Source organism: Bradysia coprophila, assembly GCF_014529535.1.
Source record: "Bradysia coprophila strain Holo2 chromosome X unlocalized genomic scaffold, BU_Bcop_v1 contig_128, whole genome shotgun sequence".
NCBI lineage: Eukaryota > Metazoa > Arthropoda > Insecta > Diptera > Sciaridae > Bradysia > Bradysia coprophila.
In genome coordinates this window covers 2,003,803-2,031,402 of record NW_023503295.1, presented here as the reverse complement: position 1 = coordinate 2,031,402, position 27,600 = coordinate 2,003,803, and the positions used below count along the sequence as shown (strand labels likewise).

Sequence of the window (27,600 nt, the reverse complement as noted above, 5' to 3'; positions counted from 1 at the left end):
GAGCGAAAAAAGGGAACGTTGAATCGGGTTAAAAGAATGTTGAAAACTCTGCAGCAAAGCACATACTACTCGAGATAACATATGGATTCCGAACGGAGACAGACTGATGGTATAATAAAATTATATTTGCCTTCATTTACTATCGCAAACAAACGAAATTGAGCTTGAAGAAAAATTACATTTTCGTTGTTTTCGATTTGTTCAGGCTATTTATATAAATGAGCGGCAATTAGTTATATTTTTCCAAATCATTTTATCTTTCATATACTGCACTAACGTGCTTCCTGTTCCAGTACGTATTCATCAAAGATATGCTTCGAACAGAATGAAAAGAGAATTCAAAATTAAGATTAAATTTTGTAGCACCAGTTAAAAAAGCAAAATAAGCAGAGGAAAAAACCGGAGCTAATGGCATAACAGTTTTAAGTAAGTAAAACTTTGTCGATGACAGATTATTTTCATTAAGAAAATAGCTGAACGAATAAAATGCAAAGTACATTACATACGCTACAACTTTCCTATTAGGAACGAAATTAGGTTAAAAGCTTTGTTTTAGTGCTTATATTTTCAGCTTATCGCATAGTTTCTTCAAATTTCTCCGTCCGAGAAATAAGCATTTTTATTCCGAATATATGTAGCGATTCGAATTGAACGTTTATTCGGCAATGAGACTCACAATGTGCTGTGCACAGATTAACTGTTAGAGCAGACTCAACGACCGACGCTTTTTAAAGAAAATGAGCAGTTGAGTGATGACACCGCAATACAGAAACAAAAGATGTAAAGGAAGGATATTCAAAGCTATTTTCTATGTCTACTCACACATTCGAATTGAAAGATTTTTTCTGATTTATTTAAAATTTACTTCTTTCTGTGAAGGCAAAATCTGTTTGACCTTCTAAATCATGGTCTAAATTGAACATCGCAACATATTGTCATGGCAGCGACATAGTAAAGAAACCAATCTTCACTTTATAGGCATGTTCACTGAACATTGTTCAGTTTTAAGATCGGCAAGCACCTTGTAGTTAAACAAGAACTCTAAACTCTTCAGTGTCGATATAATGTCAACAGAACAATAATTAAATTATTACTCGACGGATCTCAGTCAAATATAGCGCATGATCTCAGGACTATAAGTAATCCCCCAAAAAACCCAGAAGGGTAAATGTGACGCAAGTCCTTTATCTTACTTACAAAATAACTGATATCGCTGAGGGTGACGCATTCTGCGTCTGTACGTAAACTTTTTATCAACCGAAAAGTGACCCAAAAAGTTTCAGAAAGAAAATTTTACAAAAAAAAAATTGCGTCACAAAGTGACAGATGATTCGGCCTTCTTCCGTTTAAATTCCATTATTTCACGACGGATTTTGTCCTATTTTCATAGCCATGGTTACCTCAACATCTGCCACTTTGTGACGCAATTTTTTTTTGTCAAATTTTCTTTCTGAAACTTTTTGGGTCACTTTTCGGTTGATAAAAAGTTTACGTACAGACGCAGAATGCGTCACCCTCAGCGATATCAGTTATTTTGTAAGTAGAAACAAGGACTTGCGTCACATTTACCGTTCTGGGTTTTTTGGGGGATATCAGTTCTTTTGGAAGTTTAGGGGTAAGGGTCACTAGTTTTGTAAGCATCTCACGTCGACTGCAGCTCAAATCCATCGAAAATACGATGGAAGTTAGGAAGTGCCGGAGAAATCATATGTCATCCCAAAATTTAGGAACCAACCTTGGAACACCTCTCTTATATCGAAAATAACCCTAATCCATCGAGAAATCCCATGGAAGTTAGAAAGTGCCAGAGGAATCATCTGTCATCCCAAAATATAGGAACCAACCTTGGAACACCTCACTTATGTCGAAAATAACCCAAATCCATCAAAAAATCCGATGGAAGTTAGGAAGTGCCAGAGGAATCATCATCTGTCATCCCAAAATTTAGGAGCCAACCTTGGAACACCTCACTTATGTCGAAAATAACCCGAATCCATCAAAAAATCCGATGGAAGTTAGGAAGTGCCAGAGGAATCATCTGTCATCCCAAAATTTAGGAACCAACCTTGGAACACCTCTCTTATATCGAAAATAACCCTAATCCATCGAGAAATCCCATGGAAGTTAGCAAGTGCTAGAGGAATCATATGTCATCCCAAAATTTAGGAGCCAACCTTGGAACACCTCACTTATGTCGAAAATAACCCAAAACCAAAACCACCGAAAGTGACCAAATTTTTCCCGCTGCCCAACATACACCAAAAGTGATCAAATTTTTCCCGCTGCCCAACATTCACCGAAAGTGACCAAATTTTTCCCGCTGCCCAACATACACCAAAAGTGACCAAATTTTTCCCGCTGCCCAACATACACCAAAAGTGATCAAATTTTTCCAGCTGCCCAACCATACACCGAAAGTGATCAAATTTTTCCAGCTGCCCAACCATACAACGAAAGTGATCAAATTTTTCCAGCTGCCCAACCATACACCGAAAGTGATCAAATTTTTCCAGCTGCCCAACCATACACCAAATTTAATTTTTCCTACTGCCCAACATTAAAAATTTTTTTTCAAATTTTCACACTCAAAAAATCCACACACACACACACTTAAAGGTGTTCTTATATGGGACTTATATGGGAACTTCAAGGAGCGCTAGCTCCCAAACGAGGCCCGTTCCCCCCAAAAATTTTTTTCTGGAATGTCTTAGAATGACGACTAGAATCTACTCCCAAAATTTCAAGAAATTCTAAAGAAGACTTTAGGAGATAGGCTATAACTGGAAACACGGACGGACGGACAAACCACAAAGTAACGTAGAATTTTTTCATTTCGTTTAAAGTTCTGTAATAGACCAAAATGTATGGGATAGTGGCTTCTTGGAAGATTTATTGCGTGGCCAAATTTTAAGCTACAAGAACGTGTGATAGCTCGTTGAACTCGTACGGACGCCTAGTTTTTTTTGAAGCTAATTTGGAGTCATTTGGATTTGAATTGTAGAACTTCAATATTTGCTGTATATATGGTTCTGCAGTCTACGACAAAAATTTTTTTAAATTTTTTTTCTAGTAATAGGACTTGCGTCACGGGCGCTATGCTAACGCGCGCCCATGATTTCCGATAATTTAATCAGGTCGGGTTCGAAAAACCCGAAATTTTGAGCGTTTATTACACTAAAGAAAGTCAAAAATTGCGGGTTACCCGAACCCGACCTGATTAAATTTAAAATTTCGGGTTCAGTTCAGGTTCGGGTCGAACTCGAAATTGAAAATTCAGGTTCAGGTCAAATTCGGGTTGAACAATTTCGGGTTCAGGTCAGGTTCGGGTTAAACCCGACATCGAAAATTCAAGTTCGGGTCAAGTTCGGGTTGAAATCGAAATAATTTTTCAGGTTCGGGTCATGAATCCGGTTCAGGTCAACCTCAAGCCTTACGATTGTTATACGAATTACTTCGGTCGAATATAGAACATTACCTAACTGCTTCCAAATTTTTATTTTGGCCAATGGGAAGTTTAAACCCCGAGCCCAAGGCAAGGGCTACAATTCCTAGTGCCAAAATAACAATTTGGAAGCAGTTAGGGATTATATTTTATCTGCGTGTGCGAAAACCCACATTACATCCCTAAAAACAGATAGCTAATGGAGCTATTACCTATCTGTTTTTCGCGCTAGCAGATAAACAATTTAATCATCCGTCTGTTGGCTGTATGCCGACATTTGATTATTGCGGGGACATCTTGCTTGAAATAGCGAAGCGAGAGTAGAACAGAGAAAGAGAAATTTATAACATAGAAAACTCATACCGCTCCAGGCTCCAGAAAATCGAATTTGCGCCGAGTTCAATTTCAATTGAAATTCATTTTATTCATTCCATCAAATCATCTGGGATAGGGTTTACGACATCAGTTCTTCTTTCTCTATTCAATCAAAACTCTACAGATAGAGAACGATTCACTATCTCATTGACAGATGTCGCTGCAACAAAACCAATGTCATCAGAAAAATAATTAATTTTTTGCTCGACGGATTTTAGTCAAATAAAATTCCATCGTGTAGCACATGATCTCTGGACTCCGGAGCAGTAATCAGTTTTTTAATCGGCCCTTTATCGGCTTGTGCTGCCGTTTCATCACATATTGTTTTAAGACTCTTATCGCCAAGCCGATATAGGACCGATTAAAAAAATAATTGCTGTTCCAGCGTCCTGAGGTCATGTGCTACACGATGGCATTTTATTTGACTAAAATCCGTCGAGAAAAAATTAATCATTTTTCTGATGACATCGGTTTTGTTGCAGCGACATCTTTCAATGAGATAGTGAATCGTTCTCTATCGGTAGAGTTTTGATTGAACAGAGGAAAGAGAATTAATTTCGTAATCCCTCTTCTGATGATCTGGGTCTCTAATTTTTGACTTTGAAAAAAAAAAAAAAACCGCTGCTGCCTGTGGAATTGCTAGACATGGAATGGTAACTTATGTGACGATTTATGTAAAACAAACAAGTTACTATTCAATGCCATTCAAAACAAGTTACCACTCAATGGATACCAGTCAATGTTTACTTTACTACCTCGTGATATTGTGGATTTTAAATGTTAACATTTGCATAAACTGTTATTTATGTAGAGACGTAGACTCAGTTAAAAGAAAAGTAAAAAAAAAAATGGCGCAAATTTTCCATCAATTAAATAGCCAGTAGAAACAAAACGAAACGACACTGTGTTATTACGCTGATTTAAGTGTTTCCTAATATGATAAAGTCTGATGCTTTTGATATGCTTGACCATAAAGTAAATTTATTTATGTAAAGCGCAACGTTATTATCGACAAAGATAATTGAATAATTGATCCTATGAACATAGTCCAGGGCCCATCATCGTTCAAAATAAAACCACAATTATCACAGTCTACTAAATAACAATTCTTTTGTTGTTTCCCGTTCAAATGCACAAAGTTGTGCAGCTTTGGCAAATAAAGTGAAAACCGCCACTAAGTATTCAAATCCACATTTCATTTTCCACGTGAAAGGAGCGTGAGAACATATACCGCACAAATATACACTTTGCAGAGTAACAGTGAAAATTTCTTGTTCTATTCATTTAATATCCACTCACTGCATTCCGAAAATGACCCATATATATTCAAATCCAAATGGAAAGTTAATTGAACTGAAAAAAAAAAAATTTGAACGGGAGGCATGTAAAAACAAAACAGTTCAACGTTTTAGACTAAAAAAAAAATTGGTTGCCATACAAGCTTTGAAGTATATTTATAAAATATTAGCGAAGTGGAAGCTTTTGTTTAAGTGATTTTCATTGTTTGACATGCAACATCCAATATGTCTGTCAATTGAAAGCCGATTGAGAACGGTGGTAGCGGCTAGCCGAATAACGTTGTGTTCGGCAGCGAATAAAACAATCGCAGAAATGCTAAATTGATAGAATAGGTTTCTTCCAAGTAACTGTAAACACGAATTTTGACTGGCCGAACGAACACGATTTCATCCACAGAGATCGGTTTTCACATAAATATTAATCCCACAAAAACCTCAAAGAGGAAAAGGTGACGCTAGTGTAGTAAAAATTAAACTTCCAAAACATTTGATATCGGTTTTGGTGACGCATTCTGCGCCTCAACGTAATCAATTTTTACCAAGAAAATTTTAACAAGAACATATGTCAACGAGAAGTTTACCGATGAGATTTTACAACGAAAGCTTTACAAAAAAAATGCGTTACAAGTGGCAGACGCTGAGGAAACCCCTCATACGACAATAATCATCTGCTACTTTGTGACGCATTTTTTTGTAAAGCTTTCGTTGTAAAATCTCATCGGTAAACTTCTCGTTGACATATTTTCTTGTTAAAATTTTCTTGGTAAAAATTGATTACGTTGAGGCGCAGAATGCGTCACCGAAACCGATATCAAATGTTTTGGAAGTTTAATTTTTACTACACTAGCGTCACCTTTTCCTCTTTGAGGTCTTTGTGGGATATCAGTTGTTTTGGAAGTTTTGGGTAATACATAGAGTTAAGCAAGCTCTACAAGTGACAATTTATTCCAAGTCTACATACCGTACAATTACAGTGGGCTTTTTTTGGTTCGGAACATTTTGAGACATTTTCGAATTTTAACAGTCATCGATGTTCCCAGTCAATTAAGTTGTTTCCACTTATGATATTTTGCGCCAAGTTATCAAACACTGGAAATCACTTAATGCAATGGGTGCGTCGATGGACATTAAAACTCTGATAAATGATCTAAAATTGTGTTTTCTTAAGTTAAACATGCAGGTATCGCCGAAAATATTTCAAAAATATGAAATTTCAAGATAACCGTCGTATTCTTGAAATGTCGATAAAAGTTTACCGTCAACGAAACTGTACAAGCGACACTTTTTCCTAACTCTCTACATGCCGTACAGCAGGAAATATCTCAAAAATACGAAATTTCAAGATGGCCGTCATTTTCTTGAAATCTAGAAAAAAAAGTTTTTCGCAATCGAAACTGTACAAGTGACACTTTGTCACAACTATCTACATGCCGTACAGCCGGAAATATCTCAAAAATACGAAATTTCAAGATGGCCGCCATTTTCTTGAAATATCGAAAAAAGTTTTCCACCAACGAAACTGTACAAGCGACACAGCAGGAAATATCTCAAAAATACGAAATTTCAAGATGGCCGCTATTTTCTTGAAATGCCGGAAAAAGTTATCCGTCAACGAAACTCTATGATTATCAATTTACTGCAACTATGTATGTGCCATATAGTCCTAAATACAAAAAATTCAAAGAATTTCCAAGATGGCTGCTTTCCACCATTTTGTTGGACATTCTAACCTTAAAACAAATTCCGCATTGAAACCTGAAACCTAAAATTCCACAATGATCCAAAAATTTTGCGAACAAACAAATTTATCAAATTCATAATTTTGCGCACATTTTATATGAAGCACGGCAACACTGATCTACTACACAATCATTATAATAGAAATGTAGCTGTCATATTTTTGTCATAAATTTACAGAAATTAAGTAAAAAACTTCAATAAAATTTATTGATTTGCCGATGAAAAAGTGTTAAGATTGAATTAATATAAGTTTTAGCAAAAGTGCGAGCGCAGTTTTCGCAAACAGATGTAGTGGTTCGATACGTATATCAAACCCACATGAAACAATTCTATTAACTCGAATATGGAGAATGTGCTGAAAATGTGTGAAGATGCTTCATTTCAAGTGGTTTTCAAGTGGTGTTTTCTCCGGATGTAGACCACTGTTTTTAATGATCTATAGCTCGTTGAACTTGTATTGACGAGCACTTTCGTTTGAACATTTTTTTTTGATTTGGTTCAGTATGGAAAAGTTAAAATGTTCGCCTATATATAGGTTCCTTAGTCTCCCGTTGGTTGTTTTCTTTTCTTAGGGAGTCGACTAGCGTCACGAACCTCCGCTATCGCTTCGGTTCATGATGAGGTTATGTCTCTATGGATGAAATTTGACAGTAATTTGACAATTCGTATGGCCTTGTAACAGACCTATAGATTTTGGCTGACCAATGGAAACTGTTTTCGGTAACCTCTGACATGTCTTTACTTTTAAAAGCTTTAGACAGAAAATAATTTTTTGTTAGAAGAAATGAAAGATACGTGTTTCCTAGAATTGAAAGACGAATCCAACGAGCTATCACTCATTAAAATCGGAGACCGCTTGTTCCCCAATCGCCTGAAGTCTTGGCGTTCACATCAGATAGCTATAAAGCATCTTTCTGGTCTTTTTAACGTTGCGCTTTAGCAACGAACTAAACGAACAACGATGAAGACCAACCTATTACCACCTACAGCACGAGGCTAATAGGTTAATAATGCCTACAAATTGAAATAGCTTAAAGCTGAAATGCCTACAAATTGAAGCAGCTTAAAGCTGAAATGCCTGCAAATTCAAAGAACTAAACGCTGAAATGCCTACGAATTTAGCTAAATAACTGAGATGCCTGCAAATTCAAATAACTAAACGCTGAAATGCCTACGAATTTAGCTAAATAACTGAAATGCCTCATAAGTTTAACTAAACAACTGAAATTCGTTCGGGATTTCAGCCAACGAATCGTCAAAGCTTGATTGCAAGAACGAACAGAGCTTTTATGCTCTTCCCTTACCCACGGTTCACGTTAAGTGATTGAATCAATGAAAGAGAAGCTGTTTCGACCTCCGAATACGATGGTGGTCACAGGACAGTATAGAACTGTCCATCATCAGTTGCTTCCATCGTATTCGTTCACAAGACAGCGTAAATTTTCGATTGAACAAGTTTTGAAAATTTACATAGAAAAATTGCCATCTTCGATGGAATGTTCGGATACTAATGGATGGCTACTTTGAAAACCCAACATGTAGCAAAAAACACGAGCGAAAATTCATCACATTTGAACAACAAACAAAACACAAAGTCAGCGACATCGTACTCACGATCACACAATTTCAACCAAATTCTTTCCCAATGAATCACCAAATTGATCTCCTGGCTCGCATACGCACATTTAAACACGAAAACCACGCCAGAATCCATGAAACACCAAGGAAATTCAACGAATTTCAGTCAACAAAATGAAAACACCACTCCGAAATCGCGTTTTTCTGGCAACTTAGTCTAGTCATCACAAGGTATATAAACGAGCCATCAGAACAGTCGGAGCGTTTGCTGCGACTGAGCCCCGTACAAACCCGTATATCTATTGCGTACGTGACCCTAGTGCGTCTCTCACCCTACTTTGACCGTAAGCCAATGCGCCGGTTAAAGTAGTTAAAGTAAAATTATTATGTAATGTGTACATCTTAGAAATTGCGCATAGCGCAATTACGAAGCCCCGTACGACGTTCCTTTCAAATAAAACAAAAATTTCAAATAGCCCTAAAATTTTAATTTATTGAGTATAAATACACATAGGGCCTCGTATCGGCCTCAGTCCGAGGATCCAATTTTTTTTTTTCAACTACATTCTATTCGGCCTTTGATTACCTTCCAAATGAAACAAAAATTACGAAAAACGGATGAAATTTACTCGAGTTATATGTAAAATACACATAGGGCCCTAGTAGCGGCCTTAGTCCAAGGACCCAAATTTAATTTTTTTTTCAACAACATTCTATTCGGCCTTTGATTACCTTCCAAATGACACAAAAATTACGAAAAACGAATGAAATTTACTCGAGTTCAATGTAAAATACACATAGGGCCCTAGTAGTGGCCTTAGTCCAAGGACCCAAATTTAATTTTTTTTCAACAACTTTCTATTCGGTGTTCGATTACCTTCCAAATGAAACAAAAATTACGAAAAACGGATTAAATTTACTTGAGTTCTATGTAAAATACACATAGGGCCCTAGTAGCTTTTCACTTCTAAGGCCCTAACTCACGGTCCACTCACCCGATTTTAAAAAACTTTTTTTTCCTGGATTGGTATTGACAATATCTATCATTTGCCATGTCATTTACATTTCCATCGTTTATTTTGCCAAAAATATCACCAAAAGACCTTAAATCACTTAGGTGTCCCTAACTCACGAAGGGCCGACCCGAATATGCGCATCTTCGAACTTAGCCTCACTATTTTGACTATCTTTCAGGGAAAAAAAAATTTTTGAAATCGGATTTGATTTACTCAAGATATCGACGTGACGGACAGACGGACAGACGGACAGACGGACCAAATTTTTATTGCGGATTCGTCATCTATGAACATAGGCAAACACTTTGCCCTTACCGTCTGCTTCGAATTCCATCAATTACACACGGCATCGTAATCCTATAAGCCCCTTCGTACTTCGTACGGGGCTAAAAATTGAAAATCCCAGTCTTCCTGTTGGTGATTCAAGGAAAAGCCGACTTCTGTTTGGGAGCTAACATGCTGGAGTCAGGCTTGAATTAAGAAAAGTATTCAGCGAACAATACTAAGTACTTCACTAGACCTAAGTTTACATAAATGACAAATCTAGTACTTCAAAGTCTATGACACATAATTAAATGTGTTTCCTTCGAACTAAAAATGTAAAAAACGAAAACCTCCAATAAAGTATAAAATAGGTATGGTCCAATGTCGGCCCGGCGGACTAACAGATTCTGTAAACGCTCTCACTTTTATATTAATTTGACATATATTGTGAGTGCGTTGAAGTTAAATCGATGGATTGGCCCTACCTGTTTCCTACATTCCTTGAACACTCCTCCCACTTTCCATTGTTGACAAGTAAACGGCGTAAGTGCGAGTTTCATTTTTTGTGTTATATTTTGCGTGGTGCGTATCTCCGGCCTATTGTCAAATTATATAAATATATTTTTTTCCAATTCTACTGAACAGCTACGCGTTCGATTAGAAATAAAGTTAACATGTGTTCTGTTTTTCCTTCCCTCCAACGTATAGATATATTTTTCTTGACTGATAAGATATACCTAACATCATCCCTTTTAATATCATAAATATAAAAGATATAAAGCGCTTATTGACATATTATCTTCTCTTTGGCAATCTCTTTATTTATTTATTTCTGAATCATGTTCCAATCGAAACATTTCTTCGAGATGCCAGTTTTGTTATTGTTATTGTTTTCTATAAGCTCTGAAATCGTCGTTCGATACATATACTTTTACTGTGACATATCAAACGATCAAAAATCCTCCCAAAAATGGGGGCCATATATTAGCTCATAAATAATTTCTTTCCAGCGATAACATTGTACGTACTAAATAAAGGAGCATAGAGGGAAAGAAGTAAAAAAAAGAAGAAAAATTTTACGTAACAAGTTCAAGTTCAAAGAAGATTTATGATTGACAGTGAACAGAGAAATGCGTGGATCGTTTATATTGTAAAAGACATTTCCATTTTCTATCAAGAAAAAGGAGAATTTATATTTTAACAGGGAAGAAACCTATCAACATATAATATTAGATTGGAAATATCAATAATCGTTACCGGTATTTCTGTATCAAAGTCTATGTGACAAGTACAGTGTACAGGTACATATAAGATGCAAAGTGAAAGTATTATTAATTCACTTACATGCTGACATTGTTAAGAAGTCTTTTATGAACAAGACAAAAAATGGAAGAGAGAACTTTGAAGATAACCGTGTATACCTAGACAGCCGTGAGTGATAACTAAAAGTTGCAACAGAGAACTTCCAACCAATTAATTTTTGATCAATCATTCGCACCAAGAAAATACAATTTTCAGCATCAACCTTTTAAATATCCTTCTTCCCCCATGTTCTCCTTTTTTTAGACCCGTACGAAGTACTGGGGTCTTATAGGTTCACGCATACGTTTGTAACACGTCGAATTGGACTCTCGAAGTAAGGGGAAACCTATTGTGGTTGTCCATAGATGCCTAATCCGCGAAAAAAAAACCATGTCCGTTGTCTGCACGATAACTTGAGTAAAACACATCCGATTTCTAAAATTCTTTTTTTCCCGTTTGGTAATATCAAAACATTATCAATTATATTATTATATCAAACGCTATACTCGTAAATGACCCATTAAATGAAAGATATTTACAATACCGATTGACAAAAAAAAGTTTATGAGATTACGTTCACCGGAGCGTGAGCTAGGTCTCATACAGTGAATGTGGAGTATTTTGTCAATATCTCAAGGTATTAACGAATGTAAAGCGTCTGTACTATTTCCGGTCTCCTAACAAAATGGCTGCCGGCGGCCATATTGGATTTTATTAAAAGTGATATGTCTTGGGAAAAATGGTACTTAGAGAGTTTCTGTTAACATAGAAGTAATTGGTTAAGTGTGTGGGGTGTTTCAGGCATTCCATATATGGACATCTATATATATCTATATTCACCTATATTGAGCTATATTCAGGCATATATAATATAGCTATATAATTGCATATTCATCTGCGAAATGTTTATTTATAGGAAAATATAGGTAAATATAGCGGTATATAGCTGTTTAAACAGGAATTTATGAAAGTTGACTTCGTACGGGGCTATCTATTTTGCCTCCGGCAATTTATTTGTGGTGAGGCGACATAACTACACGGTCAATATCGTCAGGAACGATATTATCGTTTTTTAGACGATAGTAAAAATTTCATCCTGGACGATAATATCGTCTAAAATTATAAATTTTAAAATATTTTCAGGACGATATTATCGTTTTCTTGACGATATTATCGTTTAAAAAAACGATAATATCGTTTTTTTGGACGATACTATCGTTTTTTTGGACGATACTATCGTTTTTTTGATGATACTATCGTCTAAAAAACGATATTATCGTTCAAAAAACGATAATATCGTTTTTTTGACGATAATATCGTCCTGGATGAAAATATCCGCTGGACGATATTATCGTTATTTTCTTTTTCTGAACAAATTTATCGTTATTTTGGACGATATTATCGTCCTGGGCGATAATTTTTGGGACGATAATATCGTTTTTAATTTATTAATTTTTTTAAATTTGAGACGATAATATCGTACAGGACGATAATATCGTTTTTAATTTATTTAAAATAAAATTCTAGACGATAATATCGTCGTCCTGGGCGATATTATCGTTCTGGATGGTTGTTGAAGACGAAACACAAAATCTTGTAGATAAACACCTTTTTATAGACGGCAAATATATATTAAAAATTGGTTCATTTGGTTCCGTAAATTTAAATTTTATAATAGAAAAATTACACAGACTAATTATGAGACGATGCGAGAAAAAAAAATTAACTCCTAAGTTCCGACACCGTTCCGGCGCCCGGCTCGCATTGCGGCCCTCCGCTTCGCTCCGGGGCAATGGGCCGGATCGCTCGACGTGTTAAAATGCTTTTTATGTATTCATTTCGTAAAAAGATGAATTATTTAGGGACGAACTAAACGCCTTTTTTAAACACTGATGTGTAGGTGATTTCCTCTGACAATTATTTTTCGATATTTTGGAAGAGAATTCGGTTCTTGCTGCACCTCTGAGTAAAATTAAGTCCTGGACAATATTACCACCCAAAACTAAACGATAATATCGTCCTGGGCGATATTATCGTTTTTTTAAACGATAGTTTCGTGCTGGACGATATTATCATTTAAGAAAACGATAATATCGCCCAGGACGATATTATCGTTTTGGACGATATTATCGTACAGAAAACGAAAATATCCATTAGATTTTCTAGAACGGTAATATCGTCCAGAAAACGATAGTATCGTTTTCTGAACGATAATATCGTCCAGAAAACGATACTATCGTCCAGACAATATTTTAGAATTTTCCAATTTAGACGATATTATCGTCCTGGATGAAAATTTTTTGGACGATAATATCGTTTTTTTGGACGATAGTATCGTCTAAAAAACGATAATATCGTTCCTGACGATATTGACGGTGTCGAAATGTCCCGCCACCTTTATTTGTATATTAAAGGCAAAGAGTGGATAATTGAAGTGATATTGAAGGGCGAATAGCTTTTCAGTAGAGAAAAGAATGAAGTAAGAGAAATAAAGAGTTCCACATTAAAGGCTTTTGATACGAATAGGTGTTTCGTACGGGTCGGAGTTAGCTATGTTTTTAGATTACAAATTGGAGTGTTCGTTTTGCCTTGACCTAAGTCCCAAAACTTTTATATTTTATTTTTTAAGTACAGCTTCATAACGTGCGAGCCTGATTCCTTCCTTCACCTGAAAAAGGTGACGTAGTTTTAAATGTTTCCAAGTTTCCGCGTTCATTCAGTTTCCAGGTGTCGGCCTTCGTTAATACATTTACAAATACGGCATAATGATGCCCCAGATACGTGTTTATTGCGACGACGACGGGTATATTTTGCATGCGTGTTTATTATTTAAAAGCCTCTTACCTGTACTCATGCGAAATGAAAAATGTGCCTTTGATGTCACATCCATTCGGATTCTGCCTCTTTCCATTGAATACTTTCTTGTAGTGTTCATAATTATTCAAATTTACAGCACCATCGAATGTGAGAAGTATAATTTGCGGTGTCTGAAATTTGTTTAAAAAAAAAAAATTAAAAATTCCAAATCAACATTGTGTGCCAACATGGGGTGCATCCATATTCAATTTCGTTTGAATGAAATTGACAGAATCAGGAAACACGACGGGATGTAATGCGATGAACAATGTATAATGTTCGAATCAAAGTTCATTAAATTCAGCTCAAGGATGGGAGTGTTCAACCGATTGTGTTCAAATAACTTAAGGTATACGAACGATAATATCGGAGAATTATAAACTTATGGAATCGTTGTGGAAAGTGTAGATTCGAGTGCGTTTTGCTGAATTAAAAACAGACGGGAAATTTACATTGAAACGTCGACTCTCTTAGACTCGATTCAGATTGAAAGCATGAAGTTGCTATGCAATCAAAAATCGAAACACAAGAATTGTTTCTTGTAATTTTATCTGGAATGTTAGATGTTCGCACTATAAATCCATTTCAGAATTATTTATACTCGGAAAATGGTTACTACTCACTTATATGTTATACCAAAACCTTTGCATATTTTACAGTTCATCAACCAGATTTGAGTACATATGGAATCAGATTCTACAATTTCAAGACTAGTCAAGATATCAGTAATAGTTTAGCGAATGTTATTCAAACATAAACACAGTCCTTGTAAGCAGAACAGAAGGATTTAATTAAATGTAAATGAAACACAGCTTGCACACCGTACATATATACATATTTAAATGCATTATCTATGTGATTGTGTACATCGTAATGTTTCGCAATGCTCACGTTAGTGTTGTTTCCATATTTTATTAAATGGAACATCTAACTGGGAATTTTCACTGAATGGAAAATATTGTACACCGTTTTCAATTGAAAATCAATACAATGACTGGATGTTGTCTTCAATTAATTATATTAAAAGCTTATTCGGGAAAAATCAACATAAAGGAAGAATGAAGACAGTCAACTAGTAGCAAACAATTACAATAATTACAATAACAAAAAATTGACAACAACAAGATACACCCAACAAAAATCTCTTCGAGAAATGTGTGACGCAGTCTTTAAAGTACAATTTCTAAAATGAATGATATCGCTAGAGTTGACGCTCTCAGCTTCGTTACGCAAAAATTAAATTTTACACCCAATTTTAGTACAAACAAGCTGGCTTAGTTTTTCTCATCATCTACCAAATAACTTTAACCAAAAAAAAAATTAACTGGAAACAACCAAAATTTTACCAAAAAAATCTGCGTCGCAAAGTGGCAAATGTTCAGGAACAGACCAGCAAGAAAATTTATCTGCCACATGCGACGCAGATTTTTTTGGTAAAATTTTGGTTGTTTCCAGTCAAATTTTTTTGGTAAAAATTATTTGGCAGATGATGAGAAAAACTAAGCCAGCTTGTTTGAACTAAAATTGGGTGTAAAATTTAATTTTTGCGTAACGAAGCTGAGAGCGTCAACACTAGCGATATCATTCATTTTAGAAATTGTACTTCAAAGACTGCGTCACACATTTCTCGAAGAGATTTTTGTTGGGATATCAGTCGTTTTAGAAGTTTTAGAACACTGCTTTTTATAACAGTTTATAACAGAAATTTTAAAATTTGACGAAATTCGAAAATTTGACGAAATTCGAAAATTTGACGAAATTCGAAAATTTGACGAAATTCGAAAATTTGACGCAATTCGAAAATTTGACGAAATTCGAAAATTTGACGAAATTCGAAAATTTGACGAAAATCGAAAATTTTACGAAATTCGAAATTTGACGAAAATCGAAAATTTGACGAAAATAAAAAATTTGGCGAAAATCGAAAATTTGACGAAAATCAAAAATTTGACGAAAATCGAAAATTTGACGAAAATCGAAAATTTGACGAAAATCGAAAATTTGACGAAAATCGAAAATTTGACGAAAATCGAAAATTTGACGAAAATCGAAAATTTGACGAAAATCGAAAATTTGACGAAAATCGAAAATTTGACGAAAATGGAAAATTTGACGAAAATGGAAAATTTGACGAAAATCGAAAAGACGAAATTCGAAAGACGAAAATTGAAAATTTGACGAAGAAAGTAATTCTCTATCTGCCACCATTCAAGAAATATCTCTAAAACCCCAATTGACCCCCCATTTCCAACTTTCGACATTTTTCACAAATGCCCTTCTTTTCTACTCGTAAAACTCTGAGACTTTGCCGAAGAAAGTAATTCTCTATCTCTCATAACCCAAAAAAATATTAGTCCTTTCATCCTAAGCTCGAGTAGCTCAAAATTTGGTCACTCTAATCACTCTAGCTCAAACGAATCTGCCCCGATTTTTTAAATTATTTTTTTGTTCGAATCGTGTTATGAATACCTTTCATTTGATGGGTCGCACGCCTCTGTAGGTTTCAATACAGCTAAGCTACAGCCGAAAACGCGTTCCCGACCCTCGAAAACCACACTCAGAAACCACCTCGAGGCCAATAAAACAAAATTCTGGTTTTTCCTGGGGTAGTGGCGTATCACATTTTCATTTTTATGCCCACCCTGAGGTTCCTGCAAAATTTCATGGAGATTGGCTGACTAGTTTCCGAGATCGACCGTCGATAGATAGACAGATAGATAGAAACATACAGAGTAAGTTGAAAGATTTTGATTGTTTGGAAAACGTTAATTTGGTGCATTTTCTATCAAAATGACCAACTTCAAAACGATGTATCTCCGGCAATTTTAAAGTTACATAGTCGAGTGATAGCTCGTTTTGCTCGTATTTGAAGCGCGAATAAGATAGAATAGGATTTGTGGTGATACAGGCCAAAGGAAAGAAATTTAAATTCTCGCCTATATATAGTTGCCGCGTCTCAAAAAAATTTCTTCGTTCTTTTTTTGGAAGTTAGACTGCGTCAAGTCCTCCGCTATCGCTCCGGACATGATAACCATGGGGATTAATATTACTAATTACTTTGGCGCGAGCATAGTTTCATTTGCTAAAAAAAAAAATTGTTGGTTGATTTCGAAATATTGCGCGACGGAACCATTTAATGGTATATATGAAGGGTATTCCAAGCCTCCATTTTATATTCGAGTAAAAGGGTATATATTAAGAGTGATATCGCCAAATCTTCAGGTGATTTTTTTAACTTTGGGAACAAGTGGTCTCCGATTTTGATGAGTGATAGCTCGTTGGATTCTATAGGAAACACGTATCTTTCACTTTTTCTAAAAAAAAAATTGTTTTCTGTAAAAAGCGTTCAAAAGTGAAGACATGTCAGAGGGTACAGAAAACAGTTTTTCGACAATAACCCAAGAAAAAATTATTTTAAATTCTTGTAACGTTGAACGAATGTCGGCCTTGGAAAGACCTACAGGTAGAGTATACGCACCGCTTGGTGCGAATAGATCCACGAGAGTTATGACTAAAAATATAGTGAATGTTCGGAGAGTCCGCCTTCTCTGCAGCTTCTCATCTCATTCAGTTATAAATATGGCATTAACTCCGCCCTTGGAATTTTCGTCAAAAAAATTCATTACGTGACATATGATCTCAGAAGTCCGGTAAAGTAATAAGTTTTCCAATTAGACCAATATCTGCCGGCCGAGTGATAAGACCTAAGAAACACGAGGTGGTCGATATGTAAAAAAAAAAAACATTTTTCCAACGTCTTATCGCTCAGCGACCAATATCATCATGTGATCATGAGATCATGTGCTTCAGAATTTTGGTCAAACAAAATGTCAATGAGTAGTGCGCGATTCCAGGACTCCAGTGAAGCAATCAGTTTTTCAATCGGAGCAATAACTGCCAAGCAATAAGACTTTGAAAACGTGATGCGAAGAACATACGAATGAAAACATTTTTGCAAAGTCTTACCCGTGGCAGATTTTGTTCCGATTGAAAAACGAATTGACAGTTGACAGTTGTCGTTATGCTCGATATACGGGATATACTCGAGTATAAGTCGCAACCGCGAATACCCTTATTATCATCCGTGGCCACTAGGGAGATTATAAACGAATGGTAAACTTTTTGTATAATGTACAAAAACGACAATGTTTGTGTAGTGTAAAGGCGTTCGTTTACATAAAATTGGCGTTTTGTCTATATTCTGAGCTGCTTCATTTTTCCATCTTTACATATTTCTTTTCACAGCATTCGCATCGTTTAGCTCGTTTGAACGACATGTTGAAACATGATACTGATTTTTCAATTTTCTTTCATTCGTTAACAGCCAAAAGCAGTGAGATAATATTTTATTGAATTACCAGGAATTTACCGAAAAAAATTTCCTTAAAAAAATTTCCAACAAACCCAATCAGTCAGAAAAACAGCGCCGAAATCTTTTAAGATTATGTTCGTAGTTAGTGAGCTAGCAATAATACTTGATAGTAAACAACAACATTTTCAACATTATCCTTTTTCCTCATAATCTTTCGAACTACGTTTGGTTGTACACTCACAACAAATCCAGATAAAAATTTGCCATTGCATTTCGTTTACTTATATTTTATGTAAATTGGTAGCGTTGTGAGAAAAACTGCGTTAGGGATCATTCAAATAGTACTCGCGCGCCAGGGGGTTAGGCGAAAAACTATTCACACTTGCCATAGAATTCTGACCTTTTCTTTACATTGAAAGAAAGTTATTTTGAAGCAACGCACTGCAAGCATGAGTGATCTTAGTGACAGCTGCCAAATAGAGTACTTTTTTGTATGATAATTTTATCCAATTTTTTTACAGTGTAAAAATGTGTATGATACACTGTTTCAGTGCTCTATTTAGTGTATCACTGATGCTTGAAGTTCGCTGTTCGAAGTTGTTCTTTAGCTTCCAAGAGGCAGTCTAAATATTGAGTATGTTCTAATGTTTCATAATTTCGTAACTCAAGCTATTGGGAATGCAAGTCAAGAGTAGAATTTTACTGTGGGGCTCCATATAGGACATACACAAATTCCGTGAACCGTCAGTCGAACATTTATGTAAAAGATGAAGTTTAAAAAATCAAAAGTTTTGAGCGGACCTGTTGGGGAAGGGATGGTTTCTCAAAAACCGTGTATAAGCGTACGTCCGGGGAAACGGGTCAAAGAACAGTGTTTTCGAGCGTGCGGACTATTTGAATGACCCCTAAGAATAAATTCGAAAATAAGCTACACATTCACAAAGCAGAAAATTGCATACGAACGTTAATGAGAATAGTAAATCCGAATAAAAAGTATTTCCATTTCATTTTACTTAAAAGTGGATCAGTCGTGCGCTTATGTTATGAAAACTACCACACAAAATACTGGGAGCATAATTGGACCGTAATTGATTTTCTCTTTTTTTTATACTTAAAATGTGTGGCCGTAACACATTTTTGTTGAAATAAATTTGTCAACATTGCATTTATCGTTAGCGCAACTGACCGTTTGTCTGTTCACCGTAGCTAATCATGATTAGTCTTGTACCGATCATCGTAGGGTACGATTATCAATAAATCTTTCTACAATTTGTTAATCAAGTCCTGGTGTTTTATTCAGCCGAAGCTACATAGTTCAACAGGTTATGAAGCCCAGTAACGTAAAGTAAAATAAAAGTTTTATTGTGAAGTCAATCAACGGTGAAATATTTTTTGTTGGTGTTTCATTGTGCAAATTTTCTTGGAAGTGAATCAGACAAAATATTGCTCGGTAACGTTATTTGAAGGTAACAGCGAGATAACACGGCGCTGGGTCGAAAGACAATAAATCCGTCCTGAGCTAAGAGGAAATGCTAGCTATCGTTACCCAGTAAAACATTTTGTTTGATAGAGAAATAGCCGTTTTTTTGAGCACGCGGGAAAAGTGAACAAAATTTCTTTTCATTGGCGTCAAGGACGTAGCGGTACTTTGTTTGCTGGTTTGTGATAACATTGAATTTCATTGCAAACAAAACAATAAGACTCAAGGCGGTATATCAATCTGCAATCTGACATTTTGATCGACACACGAAACTGTTGGAACATCTGTACAAACCTGGAATTTTTTGCGTGAACATAAATCAAAGATATGGCAAGCGAAACAAACCGATTTCCAAAGCTAAAGGGTCGCGAGAATTACGACACATGGAAGATTTCAGCGAGGTCGTACCTAGTCATCAAAAAGGCGTGGTCGTGTATTCAGAATGGTTTAGCGGGAGACGCCACAAGCGAAAAAAAGGATGCGGATTTGATGGCGTGGTCCGAACTGAGTTTGCTGATCAATGAAGATGTTTACTCGTACATAGCTGAAACAACGTCGGCGAAAGACGCCTGGAAAGCTCTTCAAACAGCGTTTGAGGATAGCGGTTTGTGTCGTAAAGTGGGATTACTTAAGCAACTGGTCCAACTGAAATTGTCTGATTGTGCGTCGAAGGAGGATTACATAAATCGTGTGACAATGACGTCACTGAAAGTGAAAAAGACTGGATTGAAATTGGATGATGAAATCATAGCGTCGTTGATGTTGGCTGGTTTGCCAAATGAATTCACCCCATTAGTCATGGCGTATGAAAATTCATCGGAGAAACTTGCAACTGAAGGGGTGAAGACACTCTTATTGCAAGAGACAAGATTCGATTCTAACGACGAGAATGGTGAAGCGTTTTTTTCTAAGCAACGAAAAAAGGAACGAACAACTTCAGATGCCATTTCTGGTGAGAGGTCGGCCATTTTGCAAAAAGCTGTCCGGACAAAATTGCTTCAAAACCAAAGGTCGTAGATACTAATGAGAGGGCTGGTCATTTTGCTGCCCGAAGGGGTGATGCGCTTTAACAGTGAATTGGTTGTTATTAAGCAGAAATTTTTTGATATTTTTTGTAGTGAATTGGTTACAATTATTGCTACAGTAAAATTGCAGTGAACTGGTTGCGATTTGTTTGAATAGGGGAAATTGCAGTGAATTGGTTGCATTTTGTTTCATTTTTCTTGTTTAAATTTTTTTTGCGACGTTAACAAATAGTGGGGCTGTTGAAATAAATTTGTCAACATTGCATTTATCGTTAGCGCAACTGACCGTTTGTCTGTTCACCGTGGCTAATCATGATTAGTCTTGTACCGATCATCGTAGGGTACGATTATCAATAAATCTTTCTACAATTTGTTAATCAAGTCCTGGTGTTTTATTCAGCCGAAGCTACATAGTTCAACAATTTTATTGGATGGTAACAATGGATATGGAATTGAAGTCAGTTAAAAACGAGGAGTAGTAACCTACAGTGCAGTAATTTAAAATTGCTCGACTCGGATCGATATGTAGAACTAAAATGATTTTGCTTTGCACGACTAGCTAGTTAAGATTCAGTTCTTGCAGTCCAAACGAAGTACGAATAGTTATTTGTTCACAGAGGGGGAAAAAGTTGGAAATTTCATTTCAGCTTTTCCGAGCGTAGCGAGTCCACAACTCAACCGAGAAAATGAAATTTACTTTACAATTCTAAGGAAAATTTTACTCAAATTTTTACGCAACAAGAACCATACTTTGCCTAGACAAATATCATGGGCGCGCGTTAGCATTGCGCCCGTGACGCAAGTCCTATTACTAAAAAAAATTTCAAAACTTTTTTTTTGTCGTAGACTGCAGAACAGCAAATATTGAAGTTCTACAATTCAAATCCAAATGACCACAAATCTGCCACTTGTGACGCAAAATTTTTTTGGTAAAATTTTTCTTCTAGAATTTTTTTGGCCTAATTTTTACTTTGACAATTTTTGCGTACAATCGCAGAATGCGTCACCTCCAGCGATATCAGTTGTTTTGGAAGTATGCCCAGGGACTTGCGTCACTTTTACTCTTTGAGTGTTTTTGACTGATAGGCTATTATATGGAATGACCTTTATGGTGCATTGACACTGCCGAGCAATCAAAAAGTTTTTAAGTGCACAATACATAAAACTGAAAACACATAAATCTTTTGTTTAAATTAGCAATAAAATGAATTCAACGAAACAATTTTTCTAATTAAACTAAATAACCGAAAAAAAGTAACGGAAAACAGAACCGAGGAGTCAGGGATAATTGAAAAAAAAATGTACAGGGAGAGAGAGAGAGAGTGAGAGAGCAAATAAAAAAAACTACTTTTCCATCAGCGAGGAATAGCACAGACAAGCAAACTTTTCAAAACATTCACTTTTGATGCAAACATATCGTTTCATTTTCCATCCATATAACACAAAATGCAAAGTACATAAGGTTACACATGCGGGATAACAATGGGAAAAAGAGTTTTCTTGAATACGGTGAATGTTATCTGATCCAAATACGTTTTGATTTGCTTTGCTAAGTTCTTTGTTGTAGCATGAAGTGTGCATACACGGAACGATATACGTACATCCATATGTAGGTGAAAGCAGAAGAAAAAATATCCCATCGTAAATTGGATTATTGATTCAAAAAAAAAATCTTATATCTGTGCGAAGGTGTGATATAGAGTTGTAGTTTAGCAAATGGCAATATTTAGCCATATAAATGTGGGTACAAACAGCTTTTGTATGCTTAGCATATAGAATTACATTGAATTTGGAAACACATGCGAATTTATGTACTGTTTATGCATATTAAAGAGACTTAAGTCCCCTATATTAATTAAGTCTGGAGGATGTATACACACTGTATGGTGTATATACACAGCAACAATACATCTAATTCGTGGAACAGAAGTTAGTTACATTCCATACAAAGGATATACTTTGATTATTTATTTAATACGTCGTTGTAATTAATGGATAAATGTTTCGACGGTTTACACGTATATACACACATATATATAAATATACGATTCGATATGCGCCAAGTAACAGATTTGAAAATCTAACTTTCTAATTCTAATTAGATGGTAATTATTGGTGCGGTTATAATGTTTATTTGGAAAATTGTGTCCTTATCAACTTTGGCTTAACTACACGAATATAAATATTTGTGTGCTGTGCCATACGTCGCATATAGATGGGGTTGAAATTGTGTTGTACATTAGGGTGTAGCGAAATGAAATTAAAAAAAAAAAAACTTTTTTTTGGGACGTCAGGCGTGACATTACATTCCAAAACTATTTAACTTCAATCGGAGAAAAGTGGAAAGCTGCACAGGCAATCTAAACTATGTTATTTATACGTGTGGATTTGTGGACTTTGTTTTAGCGAATGATGATGTTAACTGTAACTGATCGTTATAATATAGAAAATGGACGCCGGTGTCGCCATTTCTCAAAGTATGCCGAACAACAATTTTTCTTAAATTTAAATTTAAATCGGAAGTGTACTAAAATTAACCTAATTTAAGGCTATGGTATTTTGAACACACTCTATTGCACCGGCACCCTATTGTATTACATACGAACAAAACCAGCTCTATAAAAGAGGCATATACAGTCATTAGTGTGAAACGATAAATACATTGAGCTTTCGTAACTATCGAATGAATGTTCTGCCCTTATTCCCTTGACTGAAAGTCAGGGTCGTACAGAAAATAATCTGAAACGTCCGTAACGCTAAGTTCACTATGATATTTTGAAAATGTTCTACATTGGCAAAAAACGTTTAAGGCCCGTCATTGGGAAATGACAGGACAGTTTCCCGAAAATCTATGGAAAATTTTATCACAAAAATTCACCGAAAAGATTCAAAGAAACTCACCCATGATGCTTTCCATTGTATTCGTGCACCGTCTCTTTATGTCCCCAAGGCATATTTAAACACTAAAACACTTTATACTCGATGCAAAAACAAAAAGTTTTTTTTTGTCTTGTCGCGACAAAAATACAGAAAATATTTCGACACAATTGTGACACTCCGCTATTATAAGGACTAGAATGAATGTTTGCTGTGTTCACTTCGGCGGTAAAATATTTTCATTCAAAAAAGTGTCCGACACTTCAACGATGGTAGACATTTATTAAAATTATAACCTGTCCCACTTCTAACAAGACTTCGCTGAGTCTAATAATGCCACCTCTTCGAACAAAAATATCGGCTGAGGTCGAATAATTCTCCGCTGAGCTTTAACAAACCTCCGCTGAGCTCTAATAATTCTCCGCTGAGCTTTGACAAACCTCTAATGAGTTCTAATAATTCTCCGCTAGGTTTCAGTAAGAGTCCGTCAGACCTTAGCATACGTTGTAGTAAGGCAATGAAGCTACGCGAACACTCAATAAGCATCAGCGGATACCTAATAATTGTTGCTATGATTTAATAAGACTCCACTTAGCTTTGGCAGATCTCCGCTGAGTGTCCGATTCGCTCCATTAAGCCTTCCTGCAACTTGCTTAGGCCTAACGGACACTTCCTGAAGCCTAGCGGAGAATTATTAGAGCTCAGCTGAGGTTTTTTAAAGCTCAGCGAAGTATTATTAGAACTCAGCCGATATTTTTATTCAAAGAGGTGGCATAATTAGACTTCGCGAAGTCTTCTTAGCTTACTAAACTTTAGTCTAAAGAGGAACGAACATTTATTTACGCTCAGCGCAGTCTTACGAGAGGCTAAATTTTTAACAAATGCTCTCCCATCGTTGAGAGAATGTCCGCTGAGCTCTCGTAAAGCTTTAAAAAATGGTCGATGAGCATTATTAAATGTATACGCTACCCTTTGTCAACCGTTTGATGATTGTTTTTAAATGTCCGACACTTTTTTGAATGAAAATATTTTACCGCCGAAGTGAACACAGCAAACATTGATGCTAGTGCTTATAGTAGCGGAGTGTCACAGTTGTGTCAAAATATTTTCTGTGTTTTTGTCGCGACAAAACAAAAAAAAAACTTTGTTTTTGCATCGAGTAAAAAGTGTTTTAGTGTTCAAATATGCCTTGACGACCTAAAGAGACTATGCCCGAATACAATTGAAAGCATAAGAGGTGAGTTTCTTTGAATTTTTGCGATAAAATTTTCCATACATTTTCGGGAAACTGTCCTGTCATTTCCCAATGACGGGCCTAAGAGAAAAAAACGTCTGCGATAATTCGAGTAATTCTTAACCGATTTTCAAAATTTTAGTTTTAATCGACAGATAATGAAAATCATGAGGTTAGGTTCGTAGATGGGCAATATGGGAGTAGTGAGATGGGAGTAATTCTCTTTAGAATTTTTTTCCTTGTTACCGCAAAAACTTCCGTAATTCTTATCCGATTTTTAATTTTTTTGTTTTAATCGACGAGGACGGTTTTTTCTTGTTGCCAGGATAATTTTTACCGGATTTTCAAAATTTTGGCTTTAACCGACGGAGAATGAAAGTCATGAGGTTAAGTTCGTAGATGGGCAATATTGGAGTAATTGTAAACGCAACATTTTTTCCTTGTTACCACGAAATTCTTGCGTTGGTTGGAAATTCCTTGATAGCACGTTAACTTGAGTAATTTGCAACGGATTTCCACAAACATTACTTATGGGTAGAGTAATGAAATTCTGGATTTCTGGTCTAACAATCTAGTAGTACTTCCCAACAGAGTTTTGTTTGCTTTCTTCATAACATGATTACTCAAGTAATTCTCAGAGGCTTCCAAAATCGGAGATGTGAAATTATTGTCTTTTAATTTCATTCGGTCTTAGTTCAGAAAAATGAGTTTTGAAGTTAAGTTACATGATTTACATGACATTAAGTGTTTTCTGATGGTTCCGGCCAGCAGCTTCATTCATGTGGTTTTTTTTTTTGGACTAATAATCTGGGATCAAAGACAATTTTTGCGGGAAATTTTATTCAAGAAATATGCCATCTTTTCGGCGCTTTTTAGTAGACTCATGTTTATTGGGAGTAAAACTATTCCTGTGGCTGTATGCAGCCGCCTCTATTTATAACGTTGTTCTATATATTTCTGTAGCAAGTCCTGCATGGGTTTGGGTATCGGGAGGAAGACCCGTAGAACACGTACATTGATTAAAAATAACTAAGTCAAAACTTCAAAACTCCCCACATTCAGCAAGAATTCTAATTCCGCTTAAATTCCAGTTCACATCCAATTCTCCAATTCCAATTTATTTAGCATATTCTGCGGTTGTACTTTCAACTTTCGTTTACAATGAACAGTTAAATACTCATAGCTGGTCGATAAAAGGAACTTGTTGGCTATAATATGTAATGTTGTCCTCATTTTCAAAAGCATTCCTTTGTGTATGCAGAACTGTAAACACAATAAACATGCACGAGTTTTCATTATCCGGACACACATTTTTGAACGAGTGGGCGAGAAAGAGAGAGATGTGAAGAGAGATGAATAGAGAGAGAGAGAGGAAAAAAGCAGGACAATTGATCCCAAAATAAAATGGAAATTACATTGCTACGGGCAATGTTTTGAGTCTTAACATAATACCTTATATTTTCAATATGTGAACCATTGAGAATATGTCACAAACTAATACGATAGCAATGAAATATAAGAATACCGAATATATTATATGTATGTACACCACCATTTGATCATATATATGAAAGGACGAAAATAATGAAATTGATTCATATTCGGTATACTGCTGGTTTTAGGTTTGATATTTTACAAAATTCAAACATATATCCGAATGAGCATAACAAATTCGATATTCAGGCTAACTTTGCAAAATAAACACAACTTTGTTTAAATACATACTGTGTCACAGAGTGGTGCTGATGTAGTTTTCAATGAAATCCAATATTCTCTGCCACCAGAACTAGAACACAGAACTAATTAATAACGTGCATACACAAACGCTATATATGCATAACATGCCAGAGAAAACTTGAATAACTTTTTTATAATGCACCTGAAGGCATGCACAATTTTCTTAAACATAAGAGAGGAGAGAGAGAGAGAGAGAGAAAAAACAGAAAGAAAAATAGAATGTTTAAGCCATAATACATCTTATTTTATAAAAGGAAAAGGTATTTCCCTTATTTAAATTTTGAATCTCATTTACTTGGAAATAGTTGAATAGAAGGTAGAAAAAAAAATTTTGTAATGTGTATGACATCGGCAACAATTTCACTTATGAAGACGATGTAATTTTGGATTTTCTTTCGTGAAAATTCCACGAATTATTTTTACGTAGAAAAAATATGGAACAATGTAGGAGAATATAGTTTTCATAGCCCATTATGTTTTTAAACAAAGAAACATTGCCATCAAACAAGTTATTTGACTTCAGCTCATCACAAAAATTTAGCGGAAGAGAAGAAGCAAAAAAAAAAATACCAAACTAAAAAGCATATCTAGGAAAAATGCCACATTTTCATTGGAAAGTGGCGGAAAGTGAATTTCTTTCTTCTTTTTTCCAACTGCTTTTTAACGGCAAGAATTTCTGATCTCAAAAGTTATTTGTCTTCAAGATTACTTTTCCAATTAGAAACAAAAAATCGCTGAGCAGAATATTAAAGTTTTCATCGCTTAAATTATATTTAATTGAAGCTAACATTCGTATACACATTGGGTTAGAACAAATTGAACGAATCATGCATAGGCAGCCAATTGTATTGAATTTGTCGACGAACATTTCAATGTTTCACCCGAGGAGCAAATATTCATTTGTCAGTCAAAAAAGGTCCTTCCAAAATTTACCAAAAAAAATGCTCAAATTTATAGAAAATCCTTTAAAACGCTAGCGAGAATCAAATAAAAAAAAAGAAAAAACATGCCTGGACTGATAGAAGGAGAATAAAAAACAAAATAAAACGAAAGCAACACCTCAA

The 27,600-nt window shown here is 35.5% G+C and overlaps 1 protein-coding gene across 1 annotated transcript in view; it reads right to left on the bottom strand.

Moving 5' to 3' along the window:
- Window positions 1–27,600, bottom strand: part of LOC119067720 (chitin deacetylase 1) — a 73,907-nt gene that overhangs the window by 9,433 nt on the left and 36,874 nt on the right. The window contains exon 5 of the mRNA XM_037170837.1: window positions 13,860–14,002. Coding sequence (XP_037026732.1) covers window positions 13,860–14,002 — 143 coding nt within the window. The remainder of the gene's footprint in view (window positions 1–13,859; window positions 14,003–27,600) is intronic.